The sequence below is a fragment of the Dendropsophus ebraccatus genome, chromosome 6 (genome assembly GCF_027789765.1).
Source record: "Dendropsophus ebraccatus isolate aDenEbr1 chromosome 6, aDenEbr1.pat, whole genome shotgun sequence".
Classification (NCBI taxonomy): Eukaryota; Metazoa; Chordata; class Amphibia; order Anura; family Hylidae; genus Dendropsophus; species Dendropsophus ebraccatus.
In genome coordinates this window covers 49,901,619-49,925,802 of record NC_091459.1, presented here as the reverse complement: position 1 = coordinate 49,925,802, position 24,184 = coordinate 49,901,619, and the positions used below count along the sequence as shown (strand labels likewise).

Sequence of the window (24,184 nt, the reverse complement as noted above, 5' to 3'; positions counted from 1 at the left end):
AACAACAACAACAAAAAACAATCATACATTTACATTTAACTTGGTTTTCGAGTTTATTACAAGTGCGTTAAAGTGCAAGTGAAATATACTTTTCCAGTTGGGAAAGATGTTAGTCAAGTTTGCTAAGGTTAGTTTGATCCATTTCTAACATCTTTAATTTACTTTGGTTTTCCATCTGCACAACATGTAATTACAAAGTAAATATTCTGTACAGAACAGCACTCACCCTGCTAGGTAGAAATACTAATGCAAATAGTCAAATTACAGAGTGGATCCTACTATCAGGTATGTATATTTGGTTTGTTAATAACTACTGCTATACTTACAGAGCTCAGCAGTTTTTTGATGCAGTTTATAGCCCAAGGCTATGTTCACACACGTCTTTTTATGCAAAATAACGGCCGATGTTTCATAATGACCACCATAAATAATGATCCTGAAAAGTATTGACGGCTCCCATTGTAAAATAACGGCCGCTATCTTGCATAATTTTGTTGTGTGAACATAGCCCACCTTATCCAGTAAGCTGTCCTGTGCCCTTCACTGTAAAACAATGTCTGCTCCTTCATTTAATAACAACAGCTGATTGTCTGAGATGGTCACTCAGCTGGTACTGCAGTACCCGCCGGATGAACATCACTTTATTTTAATAGGAAAACGGGCACATTTGGGTGTGTCCGCACTCCAATTGGACATAGGCCACAATGTAAAATACTGCCGGGAGACGCACTGTGACCCCAGCTATCTTATACGGCCACTGTCCACTGAATAGTGGCCACACAAAATAGACCTGTCAATTATTTTGTGCGGCTGCAAAGAACCATGTCTGTAGTGTATACAGACTGTAAACAATCCGGCCGTGGTTCCATAGACATCTATTTAACCCTTAGACGACCTAGGACGTACCAGTACGCCCTGGAAGTCTGTGCCCAGACGAGCCTGGGCGTACAGGTAAGTCCTGAGCTATGAAGCGGGCTCCGGAGCGAAGCACGCTTCATAGCAGGTGGGGGCCGGCTCCAGTGATCGTCCAGCGCCTCACCGTTAATGACAGGCTGCAGCGTAGCATTAACTCCTTAAACAGCCGAGACGTTTAAGTGTAAGTGACAGGGGAAGTGTGACTTCGGGGGTCCTGATCGTTAAAACGGACCGCCAGAGGTCTCTCACCTGCCTCCATGCGGTCCGATTGGCGATCTGTTCACTGAGCCTGCACAGGCAGGCTCAATGAGCAGATCACCTATCACACTGATCAATGCTATGCCTATGGCATAGCAATGATCAGTGTAGTAAATGAAAGTAATGAATGTACAAGTCCCCCAAAGGGACTTAAAATGTGTAAAAAAAAAAAAAAGTTTAAATTACTATTACACTACCCCAAAACCCCTCCCCCAATAAAAGTTGAAATCACCCCCCTTTCCCATTATATAAATAAAACATATAAAAATAAATAAATAAACATATAATATACCGTAGCGTGTGTAATTGTCCGATCTATTAAAATATAACAAGCGTCATCACTAACGGCGTAAATGAAAAGAGCGAAAAAAGTGCCAGGATTACCGATTTTATGTTACATTATATATATAAAAAAAAATTGTGTTCAAAACGTCCGATCTTCACAAATATGGTATTAATAAAAACTAGAGATCATGGCGGAAAAAAATACATCTCATACAGCCCTGTAGGTGAAAAAATAAAACTGTTATAAGCGTCACAATAGGCCCATTTTATTAATAATTAATTGCCAAAAAAAGGATTTCATTAAAAAAATATATAACATTAGAGAATCTGTGTAACCTGCATATGGTTGTGTTCGGGCTGACCTATAGAATAATGGTATCGTGTCGGTTTTACCATATAGTGCATTACGTAGACACAGGAACCCCCTCAAAGTTATACGATTACGCGACGGACTTTCCATCTAAATTACTCAGTGTGCACATACCCTTAGGCTGGGTTCACACTGTGTTTTTGCAGTCCATTTACCATATCTGTTTAATGGGGAGAAAAACTGATTAAAAACCGGATACATATGTGTAGATCCTTTTGGATCCCATTGACTTTCATTACAAAAAAAAAAAAAAAACAGATCAAAACCAAAAACAAATTGATTTTTTTTGCTTACACAAAAATGTGGTTGACCACTATTTTTTCATTCGTTTATTCATTTTTTTTTTGTCATTAAATACGTTAGTTACGTTAAAAGCAAGAACGCAGTGAAAGCTGCCTTAGAAGTATAAGCAGATGTTATATCTACTGTACTTTACATGATGAATAAATAATCAGGGCTACTAAAAAGTAAACTGATTCTGACACTAGATGGCGTACACACTGTGTGACCAGCCCCATTCTTGTATTGCTGACTGCTATGGTATTATTATATGTTATATACTCTGTGTAACATATAGCACCAGCAGATGTTCCTGGGTGATATGCTGCAGATTCAGCTCCACAAACTCATAGACTGATGACACACAAATACCCTATTTATAGAGCACAAAAGCAGCATTGATTCTGCATTGTGTTAAGTGCTCTTCCTCAGCTAGTGGAAGATGGAAAGACAAAGCCTGACAGAAGGAATAGTAACATTGATCTTGACTGAGTCATTGTTGTGCATGAGGAAGCAGAATGAGCTGGGCTCCTCCCTTGTCTCATTACCTACTATGATGCTGAGGGAGGAGGAGTTGCATGAGTAGAGTTGCCAGGAGGCAAGACAGGAACAAGCATTATCTATTCAAGAAGCTGGAGGAATTATGCTGGACACACCATGAGCTGGAGGCCTAATAGCACCCAGAGGGTAGTCCTGACAGCTTACCATGCCAGCAACAAGGCTGCTGCAACAGGTGGCAATGCCAAAGACAATGCCCAGGTGTCCCCCAGAAGGTAAGGGCTGCTGCAGTGTAGTTTACCTGGTGAGAGCAGAGCTTGTGTAGTGACTGAGCACCTGTCAGGACAGGAATAGCTTCTGTGGGCTGAGTGCAAATGTGTTTAGAGGCAAAATGAGAGGTTTTATGCTTTTGCACTTGGTACAGTATAGTATAAGGCAGCATCTATCCGGCTGGAACTATTTACTAACAGCAGATGCTTGTTTTCAATCCTGCTAATGGTTCCAGTCCATCTATTATTTCTGTATATATGTATGTTATTATATGCATAGTGTATTTTCATTGTGTTTACTTATTTACATGCTTTCTGTACTTAAGAACAAAGGATAAAGTAGTAGTTGAGTTACTGTGTAACAGATAGGAGAGCAGATTTACCCTTAGCTCAGCAGTCACTAGTTCAGGAACTCAGTAAAAGCTGTCATTGAAGGATGTTTGCCCCACTAGATTTAACAATAACCTGTCAGGGCTCATTAACATAAAGGGTAGCCAGACCACAGTCATCCACCTGGTGCAAAGACAAGAGGGAAACTGATGTGATTATACTGCTACTATAGCTTATTATGGGTATAGCTTTGTGTCCCAGAGCTACATAGAGAAATGTTGCATGAAGCATATGAAACATGTCCATTCATATTCTATTTATTAAAAAAAAAGTGTCTAAAAGAAGTATGAAGGGTATAGCCACATGCCGTCATGGAGGATAAAATCTGAATAAATATTGGACACAAGAATTGACATCCACACCACAGGTCAATCTCCACATGGATTTGGCTGCAGTGTGTGGGTGAGCTTTTTAGAGTCCCATCTTCTTCAGTGCTATGTAAATGCTGCTGGTTATCCATTAGGGAGTCCTGTACAATAAATTAAGGGGAACCGTACTAAATACTTGAGTCTCACATTGATTTCAATGGGGCTTACTACCCGAGTTGAGCAGTCAAGCATTTTACTGCTTGCTAAACCCCCACCAGATGTAGCTCAGGATAACAACAGGTCTCAGGAGTAAGGGTCCTATTCCATGGGCCGACGGGGGCCCGATCAACGATGTAAACAGCAGATCGGCGCTCGTTTACCGGGCCTATTCCACGGCCCCGATGATCATTAAGTGAGGGCTGCAGGGACATCGTTACCGATGTCCTTGCAGCCCTTGTTTCATACATTACCTGTCCGGGCTGCAGGTTTTCTCCTTCTCCCGTGTCCTGCGTGCAGCAGCTTTGAAGAGGGGCTGTCAGAACTGACAGACCGCTCAGCCAATCACTGGCCGCGGCGGTCCCGTTTTCTGGGTGCTGTCCCGCGGTCCCGGAACGCCCCCCCCAGTGTCCCGCATTATATGTGGCGCCAGCGGAAAAAACAATAAAGCAGTAACTCACCTTTCCTCCGGTCCCAGCAGCTCCTCTCCCGGCAGAGCGCGCACTCCTGTCATCCTCCGGGGTGGGCAGCGGGGTATACAGACACTGACTGTGCCGGAAGTGACCTGCAGCCTCCATCGTGAATCACTTCCGGTACAGTCAGTGTCTCTGTACCCCGCTGCCCGCCCCGGAGCATGACGGGAGTGCGCGCTCTGCCGGGAGAGGAGCTGCTGGGACCGGAGGACAGGTGAGTTACTGCTTTGTTTTTTTCCGCTGGGGCCACACAAATGGGGGGTATTGGCTACTCTGTGGGGCGCTATATGGGGGCATTGTCTACTATGTGGGGCGATATATGGGGGATTGGCTACTATGTGGGGCACTATATGGGGGATTGGCTACTATGTGGGGCACTATATGGGGGGAGTGGCTACTATGTGGGCATATATCGGGGATTGGCTACTATGTGGGGCACTATATGGGGGCATTGGCAACTATGTGGGGCACTATATGGGGGATTGGATAATATGTGGGGCACTATATGGGGGCATTGGCTACTATGTGGGCACTATATGGGGGGATTGGCTACTATGTGGGGCACAATATGGGGGGATTGGCTACTATGTGGGGTACTATATGGGGATTGGCTACTATGTGGGGCACTATATGGGGGCATTGGCTACTATGTGGGGCACTATATGGGAGCATAGGCTACTATGTGGGGCACTATATGGGGATTGGCTACTATGTGGGGCACTCTATGGGGGATTGGCTACTATGTGGAGCACTATATGGAGGGATTGGCTACTATGTGGAGCACTATATGGAGGGATTGGCTACTATGTGGGGCACTATATGGGGATTGGCTACTATGTAGGGCACTATATGGGGATTGGCTACTATGTGGGGCACTATATAGGGATTGATTACTATGTGGGGCACTATATGGGGGGATTGGCTACTATGTGGGCATATATGGGGGATTGGCTACTATGTGGGGCACTATATGGGGGCATTGGCTATTATGTGGGCACTATATGGGGGATTGGCTACTATGTGGGGCATATATGGGGGATTGGCTACTATGTGGGGCATATATATGGGCATTGGCTACTATGTGGGGCACTATATAGGGATTGATTACTATGTGGGGCACTATATGGGGGGAGTGGCTACAATGTGGGCATATATGGGGGATTGGCTACTATGTGGGGCACTATATGGGGGCATTGGCAACTATGTGGGGCACTATATGGGGGATTGGATAATATGTGGGGCACCATATGGGGGCATTGGCTACTATGTGGGCACTATATGGGGGGATTGGCTACTATGTGGGGCACTATATGGGGGGATTGGCTACTATGTGGGGTACTATATGGGGATTGGCTACTATGTGGGGCACTATATGGGGGCATTGGCTACTATGTGGGGCACTATATGGGAGCATAGGCTACTATGTGGGGCTCTATATGGGGGCATTGGCTACTATGTGGGGCATTGGATACTATGTGGGGCACTATGTGGGGGATTGGATTCTATGTGGGGCACTATGTGGGGGATTGGATTCTATGTGGGACACTATGTGGGGGATTGGACACTATGTGGGGCACTATATGGGGGCATTGGATACTATGTGGGGCACTATATGGGGGTATTGGATACTATATAGGGCATTTTGGGGGGGATTGGATACTGTTTAGGGCACTATTCAGTCAGCAGCATGTGGTGACTGTAGGGGTGTGGCTATGGAGGGTTGCTATGGGGGCGTGGCTATGGAGGTCGCTATGGGGGCGTGGCTATGGGGACCGCGGCGCACATGTCCCTCTTTGCTCTTTGCAAAAGTTGGGAGGTATGGGCTGAGCGGTCTGTCAGTTCAGACAGCCCCTCTCCGAAGCTGCTGTGCGCGGGACCCCGGGGGAGAAGGAAAAGACCTACAGCCCAGACAGGTAACGTATGGTGCTACTAAAATCGTTGGTCGCCGTCGCGCACTGCTATTCCACCGTAGCAATGCGCTGGTGGCGAACGATGATTTTAGGTCTGAACCCAAATGAACAATCAGCTGATGACATGATCATCGGCTGATCGTTCTCTCTATTCCGTGGAGCGATAATCGGCCGATTTGGCCGATTATCGCTCTGATTCAGCGGATTATCGCTCCGTGGAATAGGCTCCTAAGACCTGGTGTGATTAGTAACTTTTGACATGGCAAAGGTTACTGGAAATGACAGTACTGCTTTAAAGCAAATGTACCATTGAAAGCGGATGCCCAGTTCCCGCGCACAATGCCAGTCTATTGCCAAGCACTGCCCTGGGCTGAAGCACTGGAGACTGAATGGCCTGCCTCCAGTGGGAGGAAACTCCAGTCCCTCTATGACGTTGCTCCATTAGAATCAATGGAGCCATGTCATAGAAGGGTAGGGGGGTTCTTCCCACTGGGGGCGGACTGGCCTGCCTCCAGTGCTTCAATCCGGGCCAGTACTCAGTAATATACTTGCACTATGCGAGGGAAGTGGGGCAGTTAAAAAAATGGACCACAGCACTGGCACTGTTCATTTCATGTGCAAAACTGATGGTGCATTCGCTTTACAGGAAATCTGTCAGCACCTGGGCCTGACCCGAGGTGCTGACAGTGTGCACTGAGTGACAGTTTCCTAGCTAGAATGTTACCTTTGCCTCAGCTCTCCGCGGAGGGGATGCGGCACAATTTATATCTTCCACTGTAATCAAAAGGCAAAGAGGGGTCGTGGCGATGCGCTCGTGTCGCACTGCAGCACGTCTCACCTCTCCTTCCTCCCCTTCCATGAATATTTTGTTCCATGCCAGCCTCCATGTTGGTGCATGCGCCCATGCTGTCAGGGGCCATGTGCACCATCCTGACAGTTTACACATGCGCCACTGATATTACCGGCCTTGTGCCGCTTCTCCTCGTGTTCGCACAGGTGCCATAGGCCAGGGTAGGGGCGCACCTCTGGTATGTGGTGGGAGCGACGTCAGCAATGTGCTTCCAGAGCATAGAGAAACTCTTTATTCTTTTGCGCAAAGTGTCAGAGAGGCTGTGCTGGAAAGCCTGGGGTCTTAAGAGTATGCCCCGGTACGACATAACAATGTTTTAAAAGTTACTGCAAATGCAGTACCACTTTAATGTGTAGGCTCACTTGCAGTAACAGCATAGCAGTGTGAGATTGTCTTTAAAGTGAATGTACCATTAGGTACGTCACTTTTTTTTTTTTTTTATTTACACATTAGCCGATCGGCAGTGATGTTTCTGATGGTACATTTACTTTGATGTCTAAGTTTTATTTTCTAAATGAATGTAACTTATTCCTTAGGGACTTCTGTGAGTGAATGTACTGTAACTGGATGTTTACAGTATGTCTTCCTAGAAGATAACAGCAGTGACACGCATCAATGATGGGCAGCCTCCAGCAGATTGCCTGCTTATTGTCCTATGCATTCAATGATAGGACAAAGGTTTCATGTGGAATGTGTGTACTTGTAGTAATATAACTTATACAGTATGTGTATACTTGCTGTCTGCACTTTGCACTCCCACCAGTATACTTATAATAGTTGTAATGTAGAATAACACTTTCACCTCCTGCGTCAGTCTGGGAGCGATACTATTATGCAGCACATGTCAAAATGAAAATATTCTTGATATTAAAAAAAATCCTTTTGAAATTGTATTCATTTAATGATATAATGAAGTCTTATGCCCCTCATCTATCATGTTGCAGGGAAATGATAGAATTCAGGGATTTAATCAAATCACTAGTGATTTGATCAAATCCCAAGAAATGATGAAATGGACAAACCCTTCCATCATTTTCCAGAAGAAAGTCAGTGATTTGATCAAATCAATTTATTTATTGGAAACAAATTAACAAAGGAAACAGGTAGCTGAAACAGGAAGCTAAGCTGATAATTTTTGGGGAGCAGGAGGCATCATCACACAGCAAATGGGAACGGTGGAGGACAGGGGAGCAGGAGGCATCTTCACACAGCACACGGGACCGGAGGCGGACAGGGGAGCAGAGCCGGGAGCAGGAGGCAGCATCACACAGCACACAGGACCGGAGGCGGACAGGGGAGCAGAGCCGGGAGCAGGAGGCAGCATCACCCAGCACACAGGACCGGAGGCGGACAGGGGAGCAGAGCCAGGAGCAGGAGGCATCATCACACAGCACACGGGACCGGAGGCGGACAGGGGAGCAGGAGGCATCATCACACAGCACACGGGACAGGGGAGTAGAGCCGGGATCAGGAGGCATCATTACACAGCACACGGGACCGGAGGCGGACAGGGGAGCAGGAAGCATTATCACACAGCACACAGGACTGGGGGCGGACAGGGGAGCAGAGCCGGGAGCAGGAGGCATCATCACACAGCACACGGGACAGGGGAGCAGAGCCGGGATCAGGAGGCATCATCACACAGCACACTGGACCGGAGGCGGACAGGGGAGCAGAGCCGGGAGCAGGAGGCAGCATCACACAGCACACAGGACGGGAGGCGGACAGAGGAGCAGAGCAGGAGGCAGCATCACACAGCACACAGGACTGGAGGCGGACAGGGGAGCAGAGCCGAGAGCAGGAGGCATCTTCACACAGCACACAGGACCGGAGGCGGACAGGGGAGCAGAGCCGGGAGCAGGAGGCAGCATCACACAGCACACAGGACCGGAGGCGGACAGGGGAGCAGAGCCGGGAGCAGGAGGCAGCATCACACAGCACACAGGACCGGAGGCGGACAGGGGAGCAGAGCCGGGAGCAGGAGGCAGCATCACACAGCACACAGGACGGGAGGCGGACAGGGGAGCAGAGCCGGGAGCAGGAGGCATTATCACACGGGAACGGAGGCGGACGGGAGCAGGAGGCATTATCACACAGCACACAGGACCGGAGGCGGACAGGGGAGCAGAGCCGAGAGCAGGAGGCATCATCACACAGCACACGGGACCGGAGGTGGACAGAGGAGCAGGAGGCATCATCACACAGGACAGGGGAGCAGAGCTGGGATCAGGAGGCATCATCACACAGCACACAGGACCGGAGGCGGACAGGGGAGCAGAGCCGGGAGCAGGAGGCAGCATCACACAGCACACAGGACGGGAGGCGGACAGGGGAGCAGAGCCGGGAGCAGGAGGCATTATCACACGGGAACGGAGGCGGACGGGAGCAGGAGGCATTATCACACAGCACACAGGACCGGAGGCGGACAGGGGAGCAGAGCCGAGAGCAGGAGGCATCATCACACAACACACGGGACCGGAGGTGGACAGAGGAGCAGGAGGCATCATCACACAGGACAGGGGAGCAGAGCTGGGATCAGGAGGCATCATCACACAGCACACAGGACCGGAGGCGGACAGGGGAGCAGAGCCGAGAGCAGGAGGCATCATTACACAGCACACAGGACCGGAGGCGGACAGAGGAGCAGGAGGCATCATCACACAGGACAGGGGAGCAGAGCTGGGATCAGGAGGCATCATCACACAGCACACTGGACCGGAGGCGGACAGGGGAGCAGAGCCGGGAGCAGGAGGCAGCATCACACAGCACACGGGACCGGAGGCGGACAGAGGAGCAGGAGGCATCATCACACAGCACACAGGACAGGGGAGCAGAGCCGGGATCAGGAGGCATCATCACACAGCACACTGGACCGGAGGCAGACAGGGGAGCAGAGCCGGGAGCAGGAAGCAGCATCACACAGCACACAGGACGGGAGGCGGACAGGGGAGCAGAACCGGGAGCAGGAGGCATTATCTCACGGGACCGGAGGCGGACAGGGGAGCAGGAGGCATTCTCACACAGCACACAGCACACAGGACCGGAGGCGGACAGGGGAGCAGAGCCGAGAGCAGGAGGCATCTTCACACAGCACACAGGACCGGAGGGGGACAGGGGAGCAGAGCCGGGAGCAGGAGGCAGCATCACACAGCACACAGGACGGGAGGCATTATCACACGGGACTGGAGGCGGACAGGGGAGCAGGAGGCATTATCACACAGCACACAGGACCAGAGGCGGACAGGGGAGCAGAGCCGAGAGCAGGAGGCATCTTCACACAGCACACAAGACCGGAGGCGGACAGGGGAGCAGAGCTGGGAGCAGGAGGCATCATCACACAGCACACGGGACTGGAGGCGGACAGGGAAGCGGAGCCGGGAGCAGTAAGCCACATTACACATTAAGCGGGGAACAGGAGGTATGTTGCAGGGGAAATTATAGAATTCCATTCCATCATTTTCCTGAGAGGGGTCAGTGATTTGATCAAATCACTGACTCTCTTCAGGGAAATAATGGAAGGGCTTGGCCCTTCTATCATTTCACTGATTTTATATATATATATATTATATATATATATATATATATATATATATATATATAATTTTTTTTTTTTATTTATTTATTTTTTTATATATATTAATATAATGACCCCTTCTTTGCATATTCAAATTTTTTAGGGGGCAATCAGTGGAGGCTCTTAAATGAGTCCTCCGTTGTATTTTTTTTACTGTTCTTCCTGAATTCAGTGATTGTTGTGTTTTGTTGGTCTGTTTTCCATTGCCCCCCCCCCCCCCCCCCCCCCCGTAACCAGAATCCTACTCCACAATGACAAGGGGCAAATACCCCGAAACTGCAGCCTGTGGATGGATGCCTAGCCTTGGTAACCCTTGTCTTATGTTGTTATACTCGCCACAGAGTTAGGGTGGTATTACACGGGCCGAGCAGGGCCCGATAATACCTGTAAACGAGCAGCGATCTGCTAGATCGTTGCTCATTTACTGGGCCTATTACACGGTCCGATAATCGTTTCACAAGAGCTGCAAGGACATCGTTACCGATGTCCTTGCAGCTCTTGCTAAACTGGCATACATTACCCATCCACGTTCCAGGGCTGCTCCTGCCGTCCGCTTCTCCCGGGGTCCCGTACGCGCTCTAGCTTCACAGCGGCCTGTCAGCTGGTAGGCCGCTCATCCAATCACAGGCCGGGACCGCCGCGGCCTATCAGCTGACAGGCCGCTGTGAAGCTAGAGTGCGCGCGGGACCCCGGGAGAAGCGGACGGCAGGAGCAGCCTTGGAACGTGGATGGGTAATGTATATCGTTAGTCGCCGGCCACGCACCGCTATTACACGTAGCGGTGCGCGGTCGGCGCCCGACGAAAATAGGGTCTAACCTATATCAACGATCAGCCGATGATCGTTGTCATTGGCTGATCGTTGCATTTATTACATGGAGGGATAATCGGACGAATCGGGCCAATTCGGCCGATTATCGTTCCGTGTAATAGTACCCTTAGACTTTGACCTACAGGGCCACCCTGGTGTTTCCCTATTTAGGTCCCAAAGCTCACAACAGAGTGAGGGCCTGAGGGACTATGTATCAGGGTGGTGTTGTGCTCTCCCCACTGGGAGGCACCCCTTGGCAACAGGCTTCCTTCTCTGGAGAGAGGGATATTTGGCTATTCCCGTATAATAAAAAAAAAAAAATATATATATATATATATATATATATATATATATATATATATATATATATATATGTGTGTAGGGGAATCCGTTTGCAAAACTACAACTCCCTTCATGCCTTAACAGCGAAACTTTTGCCTGTCCAGACATAAAAAGAATTGCAGGCACTTCTTTGTGAGCCCTATAACTGGGTTCAGGCTACTTTTTTTGGGTGCAAATCTTTAAATTATTGTTTTTCTCACTTATGGATTAATTAATGGTTTGGGCTACAAAATGCTGACCAAATACTATGTGTTAACCCAGCTTTTACCTCTTTAGGGTGCGTTCACACCTACAGGATCTGCAGCAGATCCGCAGCAGATTTGATGGTGCAGATTTGATGCTGTGTTCAGTTTCTTAAATGAAATCTGCTGCCGTTCCGGTAAGTGTGAACATACCCTTATACAAAATAATATACTGTACTGTCTCCCCCATCCTCCCCTGCCCTCATCACGCAGCATGATAAAACAACATTTACTCAGGCAGACTGTTCTTTATACTCCTCACTGATAAGCTAGGTGCTCTGGAGTCCATGGAGACCATTTATTTCTGCAAACTGTTATAAATTAGTGCACTTTTTATGTCCTTGTGATGGGGTTTTCTCTTTTCTCCCAACTCCTGGGCCATGCTGGTATTCCTTCTCCATACCCTTTCAGGCAACATGTCTGTATGTTTCTCTGTGTCACTGTTCTACTGACCCATCAGTCAGGTAACTCAGGCTACAGCTTTGTGGACTCCTTGTAGTTTGGTGATGTCTACCCTCTTACATACTTTGCATTTCTGGACTTATTTTATTTACCTGGTTCCCCTTTTCCTATTTTGCATTTTCTACACTCCCTTATTTCAATTAAAGCTTTAATAAGAAAAAAAAAAAGTACAGAATCCCACTATAGGATTAAAATGTCATGTTAAAGGGGTTGTCAAGGATAACGTTCTATTTTTCAATGCCAGGTCCTGTGCTGCCCGCTGTCTTCCGCTGCCAGTGATTTTAAAACATTCTGTGACGCAACATTCCCACCAGAAATTAAAGCTCAGTATAGAGTCAATACTGTGCTTCCATTTGTAGTTGGAACAGCGCATCACTAGATGTTCAGAAATTGCTGGTGGCAGCAGAGAAATTGTGGCCTGGTAACTGGGTGGGACAGGTAAGTATATGTCCCTGACATCTCCCCGCAGCCCCAGCAGCATAGTAAGATATAATTTTATCCTGGACAACCCTTTTAAATATACAATAGAGATGAACGAACTTTGAATATGTTCATGTTTGCTCTTACTAGAACTGTCGCATTTGATTACTGGTGGCTGAAAATGGCTGTAGCCCTAAAGCTGCCTGGAAAGCCATAGACAGTATCCATGTTTTTCTGCCCTCCCTAAGGCTGCATCTAACTTCTTCAGCCACCAGTAATCAAATGCCTAGATTTCAGGCATAAAAATCGCTCATCTATAATTAAACAAAAAACTAAACAAAACAGTATAAGCTGTTGTTCTGAATATATGGAAACTGTATGCTATGTAATGTATCTTGACAGCTCCCAGTAGACCTATGAGAAACTTTAGGATTGTTTCTTTTATTTTTACACTCTTCCCTCTGGAGCTGCTAGAGTAGGACAATACAATAGTGTGTAGTACAAACATGTTTTTGTTTTCAGTATCAAATAGAAGTACCTCTATTGTTTTGCTAAGAATGTGCTATAATATTAAGCAGTCTGTGGCTGCCCAGCTGCACCAGCTATTGTTTTCTAAGGAACTTCATACCATTCATCCTGTTGTATGTTGCGTGATGCTTCATGTATACAGTCATAACAACTAGATGGGAATATGTTTTGATATAACACTTCCTTTGCCTATGATCTTGCACCTAAGTGAAGTGTGTGCTTTTATAAAACAATAAAGCTGTAACTATGAACAAAGGGAAGTGACCAAATATCCTGGTTTACAGTAAAGCAACAAATTAGTCTTTTCAAACCTTTTTCTTATATGTATGTAACCATGATTATTGGAGGGGGGAACGGGGGAAAGGGAGAAAGGTTCTTTTTTTGGAACAGACACATGGGGAAATATGTAGAAAATTGTGTGTATATTATATATGTTAAATCTATGGGCGGACAGCGGCATCCGCTTAACCAAAGAATGGAGTCTATGGAGCCGGTGGAGAGGGAAGTGGGACCACGAGGACAAGCGGCGGATTCGGTGCAGAGTTTTCCGCGAGAGTTACTCCGTGTGCATGTACGCATATACCCTAAGGGTACAAACACACACGGCTTATACGCTGCGTATTTACTGCTGCGATACGCAGCAGATACGCAGCAGATACGATGTAAATAACTGAACACAGTATCAAATCTTCTGCGTATCTGCTGCGTATCTGCTGTGTGTGTTTGTACCCTAAGGGTCCATCTGCTGGCTTCAGGTGCATTATGTTGATTTTTTTTGTTTTTTTTAGTGCTCTCCTGCCGTGTGCTGTCTCAGTTTGCCTATGTTAGTTTAGCGTTTGATTTTGAAAATTCCTCTGGTTTATTGCAGAATTCTTCCTATTAAGTTTTCTGTTCCTGTTGTCAAATTTTTAAAGACCTCTAATAGTTAGTTGCCATTTGTTTTAGCTTCTGACACTTGTGAATGGCCCAGTTCCTCATCTATATATCTGTGTTGCCTGTCATTGTAATCTTGCCTGTAATGATGCTGATTTTTTTTTCTCCTCTAGAGAACAGGAAGTATCAGCTTTATTATCAGGCCTAATGGACAAACTAAAAACTATTTAAAGCGACTCTGTACCAACAATCTGCCCCCCACAAACCACTTATACCTTCTTAAAGCTGCTTTTAATCCAAGATCTGTCCTGGGGTCCGTTTGGCAGGTGATGCAGTTATTGTCCTAAAAAAAATACTTTGAAACTTGCAGGCCTGTGTCAAATTGGCGTGGCCTAGAGTGTCTGTGCATTAGACTTGCACCAGTTCTCTGTCCCTCCTCCCCGCCCTTTTCATCATTAGGAATGCTCCAGGCAGGAATTCTCCTATTCTTTACCTGTAAGAACACTGCACATGGGCTGGATCATTAAGGCACAAGTGATGAATAGAAAAAAACCTGCCCAGGAGCAATCCTAATGGTGAAGAGGGTGGGGAGGAGAGACGGAGAGGCGGTGCAAGCCTGGGCACAGACACCAGTAGTGGATTATAATAGTTCAGTTTCGGGCGGTAGCCCGGGACCCTGATCTCCTGGGGGGCCCATGGCCACCCAAAAAGACTTTCAGTGGTGTATTGTCTCCTGGCTACTGTTTTATCATGATTTGCAAAAAATTTATGCATTTTTACTGCAACTTTGCACAAATCAGGGCATCATGACATTATCTATCCTTTACTATGAACACCACGATAGTGCTGCCACAGTTACAGTTAGGTGGGGGGGGGGGGGGGGGGCACAGGCTCTGGAACAGTCCGGGGCCGATGTTTAAGTTAATCCGCCCCTGACAGACACTCTAGGCCACACCTATTTGACCAGGGCTGCAAGTTTAAAAGAATTTTTTTTTTAGGACATCAACTGCATCACCTGCCGAACGGACCTCAGGACAGATCTTGGATTAAAAGCAGCTATCTGAAGGTACAAGTGGTTAGGAGGGGGCAGATTCTGGGTACAGAGTCGCTTTAACTATATTTAGAAGGATGGAAAATTTCAAAGAAAAATGGAAAAAAAAAATCTTAGTGTCACTTTCTTTAAACTTTCAAAATCTAAATCAACAGTAGATGTAATATAAAGCAAATTTGCAATTTACATTTTTTTTATCATGCTGTAAAACAAAGCTATACTAAGCTTTAAGTCTTGTATTGGTTTAAAAAAAGACATTAACCCCTTAAGGTCAAAGCCAATTTTTATTTTAGCGCTTTTGCTTTTTCCACTTTATGTTTAAAAGGCCATAGCACTTGCATTTCTTCACCTAGAGACCCACATGAGCCCTTATTTTTTGCGACACCAATTGTACTTTGCATTGACAGGCTTTATTTCCCATAAAATATGCTGGGAAACTGGAAAAGTTTGTGCTGGCAAATTTAATAAAAGGGATTTGTTTTAATTTCAGTGAGTTTCGGATTTATGCTGTTCACCCTATGGTAAAACTGACATATTATCTATGTTCCTCACATCAGTACGATTACAACGATATGTAACTTGTATGACTTTTATTTTATTTGTTGGCTTTTAAAAAATGAAAACCTTTTAAAAAAATAACTAAATGTGTTTAGAATTGCTCTATTCCCATCCTTATAACACTTTAATTTTTTGGTCTATGGGGTTGTGTTAGGTGTCATTTGTTGTGCCATGATCTGGACTTTCTATCGGTACCTTGTTTTACCTATATGCAACTTTTTGATCACTTTTTATTAATTTTTTTTCTAGATTTGATGCAACTAAAAATGCACAATTTTGCACTTTGGAATTTTTGGCGCTTACGCCTATTAGCGAGTGAGATCATGAATGTGATATATTAATAGTTCAGGCAAATACGTACGTGACAATACCAAATATGTTTGTTTATTTATATTTATAAAATGGGAAAAGGGGGGTGATTTGGACTTTTTTTAGGGGAGGGGATTTTTATTAATAAAAAACATTTTTACTTTTTCTTTTACTTTAACTAGAAGTCCCTTTGGGGGACTTCTATATACACAGCACTGATCTCTCATAGAGATCAATGCTGTGTATATACACAGCAATGATCACTGAGATCGGTGATACATTGCTCTGGCCTCCTGCAGACCAGAGCAATGTATTGCCAAGCCGGGATCAGCGTCATTGCGACGCTGAGGCCCGGCCAGAAGTAGGACAGAGATCCATCCCATTAGACACCAGGGACGTGTGGAGCACAGCATTTAAATGCAGCTGTCAGGTTTGACCGCTGCATTTAGATGCTTAATTAGCCGGCGCGGCGACAGGACCCGCTTTGGCTAATGGAGGCGCACCCTGGCTCCCTGCAGATACCAGGTACGCCATGGGACGCGAAGGGGTTAAACTCATGAAGTCCCAGCCAGTAAAGAGTGTCAATGTGTCTATCGATCACATTGCTGCCTTCTCTGTTTGTGCAGATGACCTGGGAAACATGGGATTTTCTGTGTTTAAAAAAAAAAGGGTCTAAACACAGGAAGTTCCGCGTTTTCCACAAAAAATTATAAAAAATATACAGTGGTGCCTTGGTTTAAGAGTAACTTATATTGAGAGCCTTTTGAAAGAAGAGCTCACAGTTTTTCAAAATTGTAACTTGGATTAAGAGCATTGCTTTGGTTTAAAAGCTCCCTATACTGGGTGGGATGTGGAGTGGGAGAGGGGTATGGTCTGCATAGTGGGGTCAACAGCACTGTACTCTTACCCACGAAGTCTCCCTCACCTTCCAAATGATAGCAGATTCACTTCTGCTCATTCTTCATACTCTCTGCAGTCTCTGTTAGCCCTTGAGTTTCCCATCCTCTTCATTCAGGCTATAATGTGCCTGCATTTACACTGAGCTATACACACTGCTGCTATAATGTGTCTGCACTCACACTCAGCCATTCACACTGCTGTATAGAGAAGTTTCTGTCACTGTCCTCCTGCACAGGTCTATGTTTCTCACTTCCTGATTGGTCCATGCTGAACACACACCCCTTTCCCATTACTGTCATGTGACAACACAGACCTCTGACAGCAGCCCTGCTTCTCTATTCTATCCTGTTTGACTACACTACTGCATAATGGGGATCTGCAATTCCATCTTTTATACAAAAACTGCTACTGTTTTTTTTTTCAGATTTATGCACATACTATACATTATACACCACATGCTGATTGCTATACTGTACATTAACTTATAATATGACATATTCAGCTGTTTCTTTATGTTTGTTTAATTAGTCTCACATGTTGTTCAGAATAAAAAATAATTTTTTGAGTGTGGAACCATTTTCTGCATTCCAATGATTTCTAATGGGAAAATTTGCTTTGATTTAAGAGTGATTTTGATTACAATCATTATTATGAATTATGCTCGTAATCCAAGGCACCACTATATATGAATGTAAATTGTAAACTTGCTTTATATCACTTCATCTGTTGATTTAGATTTTGAAAGTTATGATGGCAGATACACTTTAAAACTTTTAACATAACACTTTTATTTTTTAACATAAAATTTAGCTTGAAAGTGGAACTAATTTAAAGTGTAAGTAAATTGAAATATGGAAGTATATAAGGTGTATGGGGATCTTAAGAGTGAATAGGTGGGTTGATACCGATATTTCAAAAATATTTTGTCGTGGCCACATGCCATCAGTATGGACAAGTAAATCTCATGAGATTCATTTTGGCTATAATTCGGCAAATCTGTCAGATTTGCTTCAGATTCAGAAGTCCTAATTACCCACCCATATTATATACAGAAGCAGGACTTCAATAAAACTACAGTGCTTACCTCTGGGCTGCCGCAGGAGCAGGGATAAAATAAGTATGAAGCAAGTCACTGAAAACTACAATTCTAACAAATCAAATTTGGGGATGGTATGGAATAAACTCTTAATATTGCGTTAACTGTGCTGAAGATGAAGGTGAGAAACATGCCTTCATCCTCAGCGCTCTGTGCCCTATAGGAAGACATTTCCCCTTAATGAGGTTACTCAGCTCATCCACTTGTGATTTAGTCCTTGTGTATTGTCCTATGGGACTCATTAAAATCTTGTATGGTACAGTTAAATATTCCATTACAAGATATTAATAGCTTGTTGCCCAGAGATCCATAGTCTTCATTCCTGATAATTTGTTTTGACAGTTCTTGGTTACATCACTTGGGAGCATATGGCCCATGATGCAAACATATTATCAGTAAATATGTATTGTGTGGTGTCAGGTCATGACATAACAAGTAGGATTAATAATTGCAGTTTATTTTCTTAAATTAAAGGGGATGTACCTGAAACTGCTTCCTGCAGACCTTGGATGACCCTTAATAACCACAGTTTTTACTAATTTTATATATATATATATATATATATATATATATATATATATACACTCACCAGCCACTTTATTAGGTACACCATGCTAGTAACGGGTTGGACCCCCTTTTGCCTTCAGAACTGCCTCAATTCTTCCTGGCATAGATACAACAAGGTGCTGGAAGCATTCCTCAGAGATTTTGGTCCATATTGACATGATGGCATCACACAGTTGCCGCAGATTTGTCGGCTGCACATCCATGATGCGAATCTCCTGTTCCACCACATACCAAAGATGCTCTATTGGATTGAGATCTGGTGACTGTGGAGGCCATTTGAGTACAGTGAACTCATTGTCATGTTCAAGAAACCAGTCTGAGATGATTTTAGCTTTATGACATGGCGCATTATCCTGCTGAAAGTAGCCATCAGATGTTGGGTACATTGTGGTCATAAAGGGATGGACATGGTCAGCAACAATACTCAGGTAGGCTGTGGCATTGCAACGATGCTCAATTGGTACCAAGGGGCCCAAAGAGTGCCAAGAAAATATTCCCCACACCATGACACCACCCCCACCAGCCTGAACCGTTGATACAAGGCAGGATGGATCCATGCTTTCATGTTGTTGACGCCAAATTCTGACCCTACCATCCGAATGTCGCAGCAGAAATCGAGACTCATCAGACCAGGCAACATTTTTCCAATCTTCTAATGTCCAATTTCGATGAGCTTGTGCAAATTGTAGCCTCAGTTTCCTGTTCTTAGCTGAAAGGAGTGGCACCCGGTGTGGTCTTCTGCTGCTGTAGCCCATCTGCCTCAAAGTTGGACGTACTGTGCGTTCAGAGATGCTCTTCTGCCTACCTTGGTTGTAACGGTTGGCTATTTGAGTCACTGTTGCCTTTCTATCAGCTCGAACCAGTCTGCCCATTCTCCTCTGACCTCTGGCATCAACGAGGCATTTCCGCCCACAGAACTGCCGCTCACTGGATGTTTTTTCTTTTTCGGACCATTCTCTGTAAACCCTAGAGATGGTTGTGCGTGAAAATCCCAGTAGATCAGCAGTTTCTGAAATACTCAGACCAGCCCTTCTGGCACCAACAACCATGCCACGTTCAAAGGCACTCAAATCTTCTCCATACTGATGCTCGGTTTGAACTGTAGGAGATTGTCTTGACCACGTCTACATGCCTAAATGCACTGAGTTGCCGCCATGTGATTGGCTGATTAGAAATTAAGTGGTAACGTGCAGGTGGACAGGTGTACCTAATAAAGTGGCCGGTGAGTGTGTGTATATATATATATATATATATATATATATATATATATATATATATATATATATATATAGGTATATTTTTTCCATTCTTTTTTCCTTTTATTACTTAAGGGAATCTAATCTCATGGTGTTGCTCAATATAAAGTTTCTGTGACCCAAGTTTTTTAAGTTGAAGGATCTATTTTTTTTAGACTTAAACCAGCCGAGAAACAGCTGTTTTACAGTACTGTATATTACAAAAATGTCTAAAATACATTAAATGTAATTGTAAAACGTCTGTCAGTTTACTGATCTGAAATAAAGTATACAACTCTTTTGCGCTATTCACATGCCGAAATATGTCCCAAAAAAGTCTTCATTTTGTTTGTTTTTTTTCGTTTTTGGCCCATAACATTTGCCACCACAATTTATAAAATAATAAACTAAAAGATTAAAATGCCTAAAAAAAAGTATCCAAAATGCTAAATAATCCATAAACATTTTTATTCTATGTTTACAAATATATATTAATATAAAAATAATAACAAGTAACAGCGTGTAAAATACACATCCCAATAATAAAAAAAAAAAAAACATACATACACTGTGCTAAAATAAAATAAAGAATTGGCTCCTAATTCTGTAATGTCTGTTTGGGTTATGAAACAATCTAATGTGCACCTGTACGTCCTGTGCTAATGTTTTTTACCTACTGTATGTTGTCTTTCCAAACTCACATGATCATAACAGTAATTACGGCTGTGGTGTATTTATCTACACTCTTTCTATCCTATTTATAGCTGTAAAGAAAGGACAGAATACAATACAGAAGGTGATATCATTTGCTATTTTCAGATATTTTATTTGCTAAGAAATGCCTGTTGCAGATTTATAAATCTTCTTAACTATAACTTGCAAACTCACCTGGTTTTAGCTGTTGCTTAAAAGGTTCATTTAAATCCCCATTGTATATTAATCCTATACTGCATTTAGTTAAAGGGAACTGATCAGCCCAATTGTGCTGATATGGTTCCCTGGAGCACTGTATACAGCTCCTGAGCAGGCCGATGCACCGGCTACGGGTGCAGCAGAAGCTTTATACTGGAGAAAAAGGAAGTTTTTTTTAAACAATTAAAATATTATATAATCAGAGCTTATTTAAAAGATCAAAAAACAAAAGTAATATATATGTCTGAACTATTGTCAACTACTTATGCACTTGTCAGGAAAATCTGTCCAGATTTCCTGACCCAGAGGGCTCTGTTGGGCATGGACACCCTTTGGGATTTTTCTGTGCTGGAAAATAGGCCCGGAAATTATAGGACATGTCATGTAATTGTCTGGAATTTTATCATGGATACCTCATAGAAGCTTATGGGAGCATCTGGAATTCTCATATGGAAACTGGCAGAAATTCCAGATGTGCTCCTAGCCAGACATGGTCAGCGTCAGGGATGATGCTGGCCCTTTAACTGTGCCCACATAGATAAAGGTGGTGCTGTGTATGACAGGGCAAGGAGCCATTGGCTCCCAGCCCTGTCAACTGCTCTTCTGGCCGGAGTCAGCATTATGCTGATGGTTCCCTGATTCCTCCCGAAAGGCTGCCTTTTATTTCATGACTGTAAAAACCATGGAGGCCATGGAGGTGTGCAGGATGCCTTATACCATAGGTCTCCAAACTGCGGTCCTCCAGCTGTTGCAAAACCACAATTCCCATCATGCCTGGACAGCTAAAGCTTTGGACTTGGCTCTCCACGCATGATAGGAAATGTATTGCAACAGCTGGAGGGACGCAGTTTGGAGATCCATGCCTTAGACCATGTTTAAGACATACAGCCACCCTAGAACTACAAACAAAAAAGAACTGTACATTGTATTTTGTTTACCCCATTCCCCTTTTCATATATTCTTTAATAGTGGATACGTGTAATAATTAATTGCTTCTGAGGGTCCATATTAATCCATGTCTACCATTCCAGCCTAAAAGGTGATTTAAAGCAGACCTGTCAGCAGCTAGTGGCTGTCAATCAAAGAGAAGTAGGTCTGTGCTAGCTTATATGAAGGCAGTGAATAAGAGGAGATGGTTATTTTATACACCCCCTCTGGGCACCTAGAGCATGTTTAATTAGCATATTAACAAAAAGGGGGGGGTATGGTAAGGACTAAAGCCCCTATTACATGGGGTGATTCTGAGGAGAAAACAAGCGCTCGCTTGCTCCTTGTTCCCTGCTCACGGCTGGCGCTACTACACGCATCGGCAGCGAGCCAGTAAGAGTCAGGGGGCGCAGGGAAAGGGATGATCGCTTGATCATCCAGGCAGCCCATAGTAGTTAGAGGCGTTCTGCCTATTACACAACGGCAACATATCGCTGCGATCCTCATTGTTGAGCTTTCAACATGTTGAAAGACAGCGTGAAGACAGACATTGTGCATGTCGGCTGATCATTGTCTTCTATTACATGAAGCGATTATCGTCCGTAACGGCCGATATTGGACGAATGCGGCCGATAATCGCTTTGTGTAATAGGGCCTTAAGCAGAGACAAAGTTTTGCCTAAAATCCTGACGAGAAGCCTTATCCATGGGCTAATTTTTATTCTTGTTTAGCTGCTGACTGGCCGCTTTAAAGACTCTGCATTTCTCTACAGTCCTTTCACTACAGACATTAACATAGACTTATAGCTTTATTTCTCCTATAAAGCAGGAAAGCACATTACCAATTCTCTTGATGACCTGTAAAATGTTTTCGTAAGAGGCATTGTACTTTCCTTGTCTAAGTGATTGAGCCTTTAACCAACAGCAAGCCATTAATGTGGCTTCCAGGCATTAGCTGGAGACTTTTATATAATGATAGCGATAAGCTCATAAATAATTTACGTTGAGTTTTAGCTAAATTGCACACTTTTTTTTTAAAAAGAGGGTAAATGTAATTGGGATTAGTTTAAATCCAGTTGAAGGCTATGTTCACACAACATAAAAGTGACAGCGGCCATTTAAAGAAGAAATTTTTTATTTAAGTCTTGTATTGCCCTCCAAAAGTTACCAATAAACATTTATTACGGGAAATGCACATAAAGTGCTTTTTGTCCCTGCACTTACTACTGCATCAAGGCTTCACTTCCTGGATAAAATGGTGATGTCACGACCTGACTCCCAGAGCTGTGTGGGCTGTGGCTGCTGGAGAGGATGATGGCAGGGGTAGAGGGTAGTAAGTGCAGGGAAAAAAGCACTTTATGTGCATTTCCTGTAATAAGTGTATATTGGTGATTTGTATAACTTTTGGGGGGCAGTACAATACTTTAAGAAAAGTTTTCGCCTGACTTCTTCTTTAACAGTATATAACGGCCTTTATTACACAAATAATGGCTATTATGAAGTAACATTATTTGCCATTTAATGACAGCCGTCCCTTAAAAACTGACACCATTTTTATGGTGTGTGAACATAGATGAAAAAAACTGAAAGTGCAATAGAAACCTACAGATGCAGGTGCTAACCGTATATACTTCCCCTGGTGTACACACATTAAAAACCCGCTCTGTAGATTTTAAAAAAAGAGTATCTTAGCAAACTATTTGATCAAACAGAGTATACCATGTCACTATGTTAAGGTGTCCTCAGAGACATGGTCCTACTCTAGCATTCTCACACTAGCAATGGCCTTTCTTTTTTTCTGTTGTATGTGGGCGGTGTGGCTGCCTCCTTTTGGCTTGCACTCCACCCATGTCCCAACAAGGGTACTATAAAAAGGTTGCTGTTGCACTTTGTTTTTTTTGTGTTTTTTTTCCGTACGTAAGCCACATGCAGCGTGAACAGAGGCAGAGAGGTGGGGCCAATTTTTCCTTTTTTTCTGGTGTCTGAACAACGGCCGTGGCCTAGATTGTGTATGCATTAGGCTGGCACAGCCTCACTGTCCCTCCTCCCCGCCCTCCTCATCATTAGGAATGCTTCAGGCAGATTTTCTCCTAATTATCACCTGCGTCAGCACGGCACATGGGCTTGATCATTAACCCCTTAACGACATCGGGCGTAAGTGTACCCCCCCGCAGGGTGGGCTTTAACGCAAACTGCTTTAACGCAAATGTTTCCCCGATCGCTGTGTGTTCACACAGCGTTCGGGGAAGATGGCCTGCTATAATGTATAGCCATCTCTGCTCTTCGGCACGGGGGGTGATAAACCCCCCCCCCCCCCCGAGCCGACAATCGCTGCTATAGGCAGCACCAATCGCCATCA

General features: G+C 44.6%; 1 protein-coding gene across 1 annotated transcript in view; it reads left to right on the top strand.

The window, feature by feature from the left end:
- Positions 1 to 2,710: 2,710 nt before the first annotated feature.
- ARHGAP18 (Rho GTPase activating protein 18) overlaps positions 2,711 to 24,184 on the top strand; it is a 76,586-nt gene continuing 55,112 nt past the window's right edge. The window contains exon 1 of the mRNA XM_069974953.1: positions 2,711 to 2,880. Within this exon, the coding sequence (XP_069831054.1) occupies positions 2,765 to 2,880 (116 nt within the window). The 5' untranslated portion in view covers positions 2,711 to 2,764. The remainder of the gene's footprint in view (positions 2,881 to 24,184) is intronic.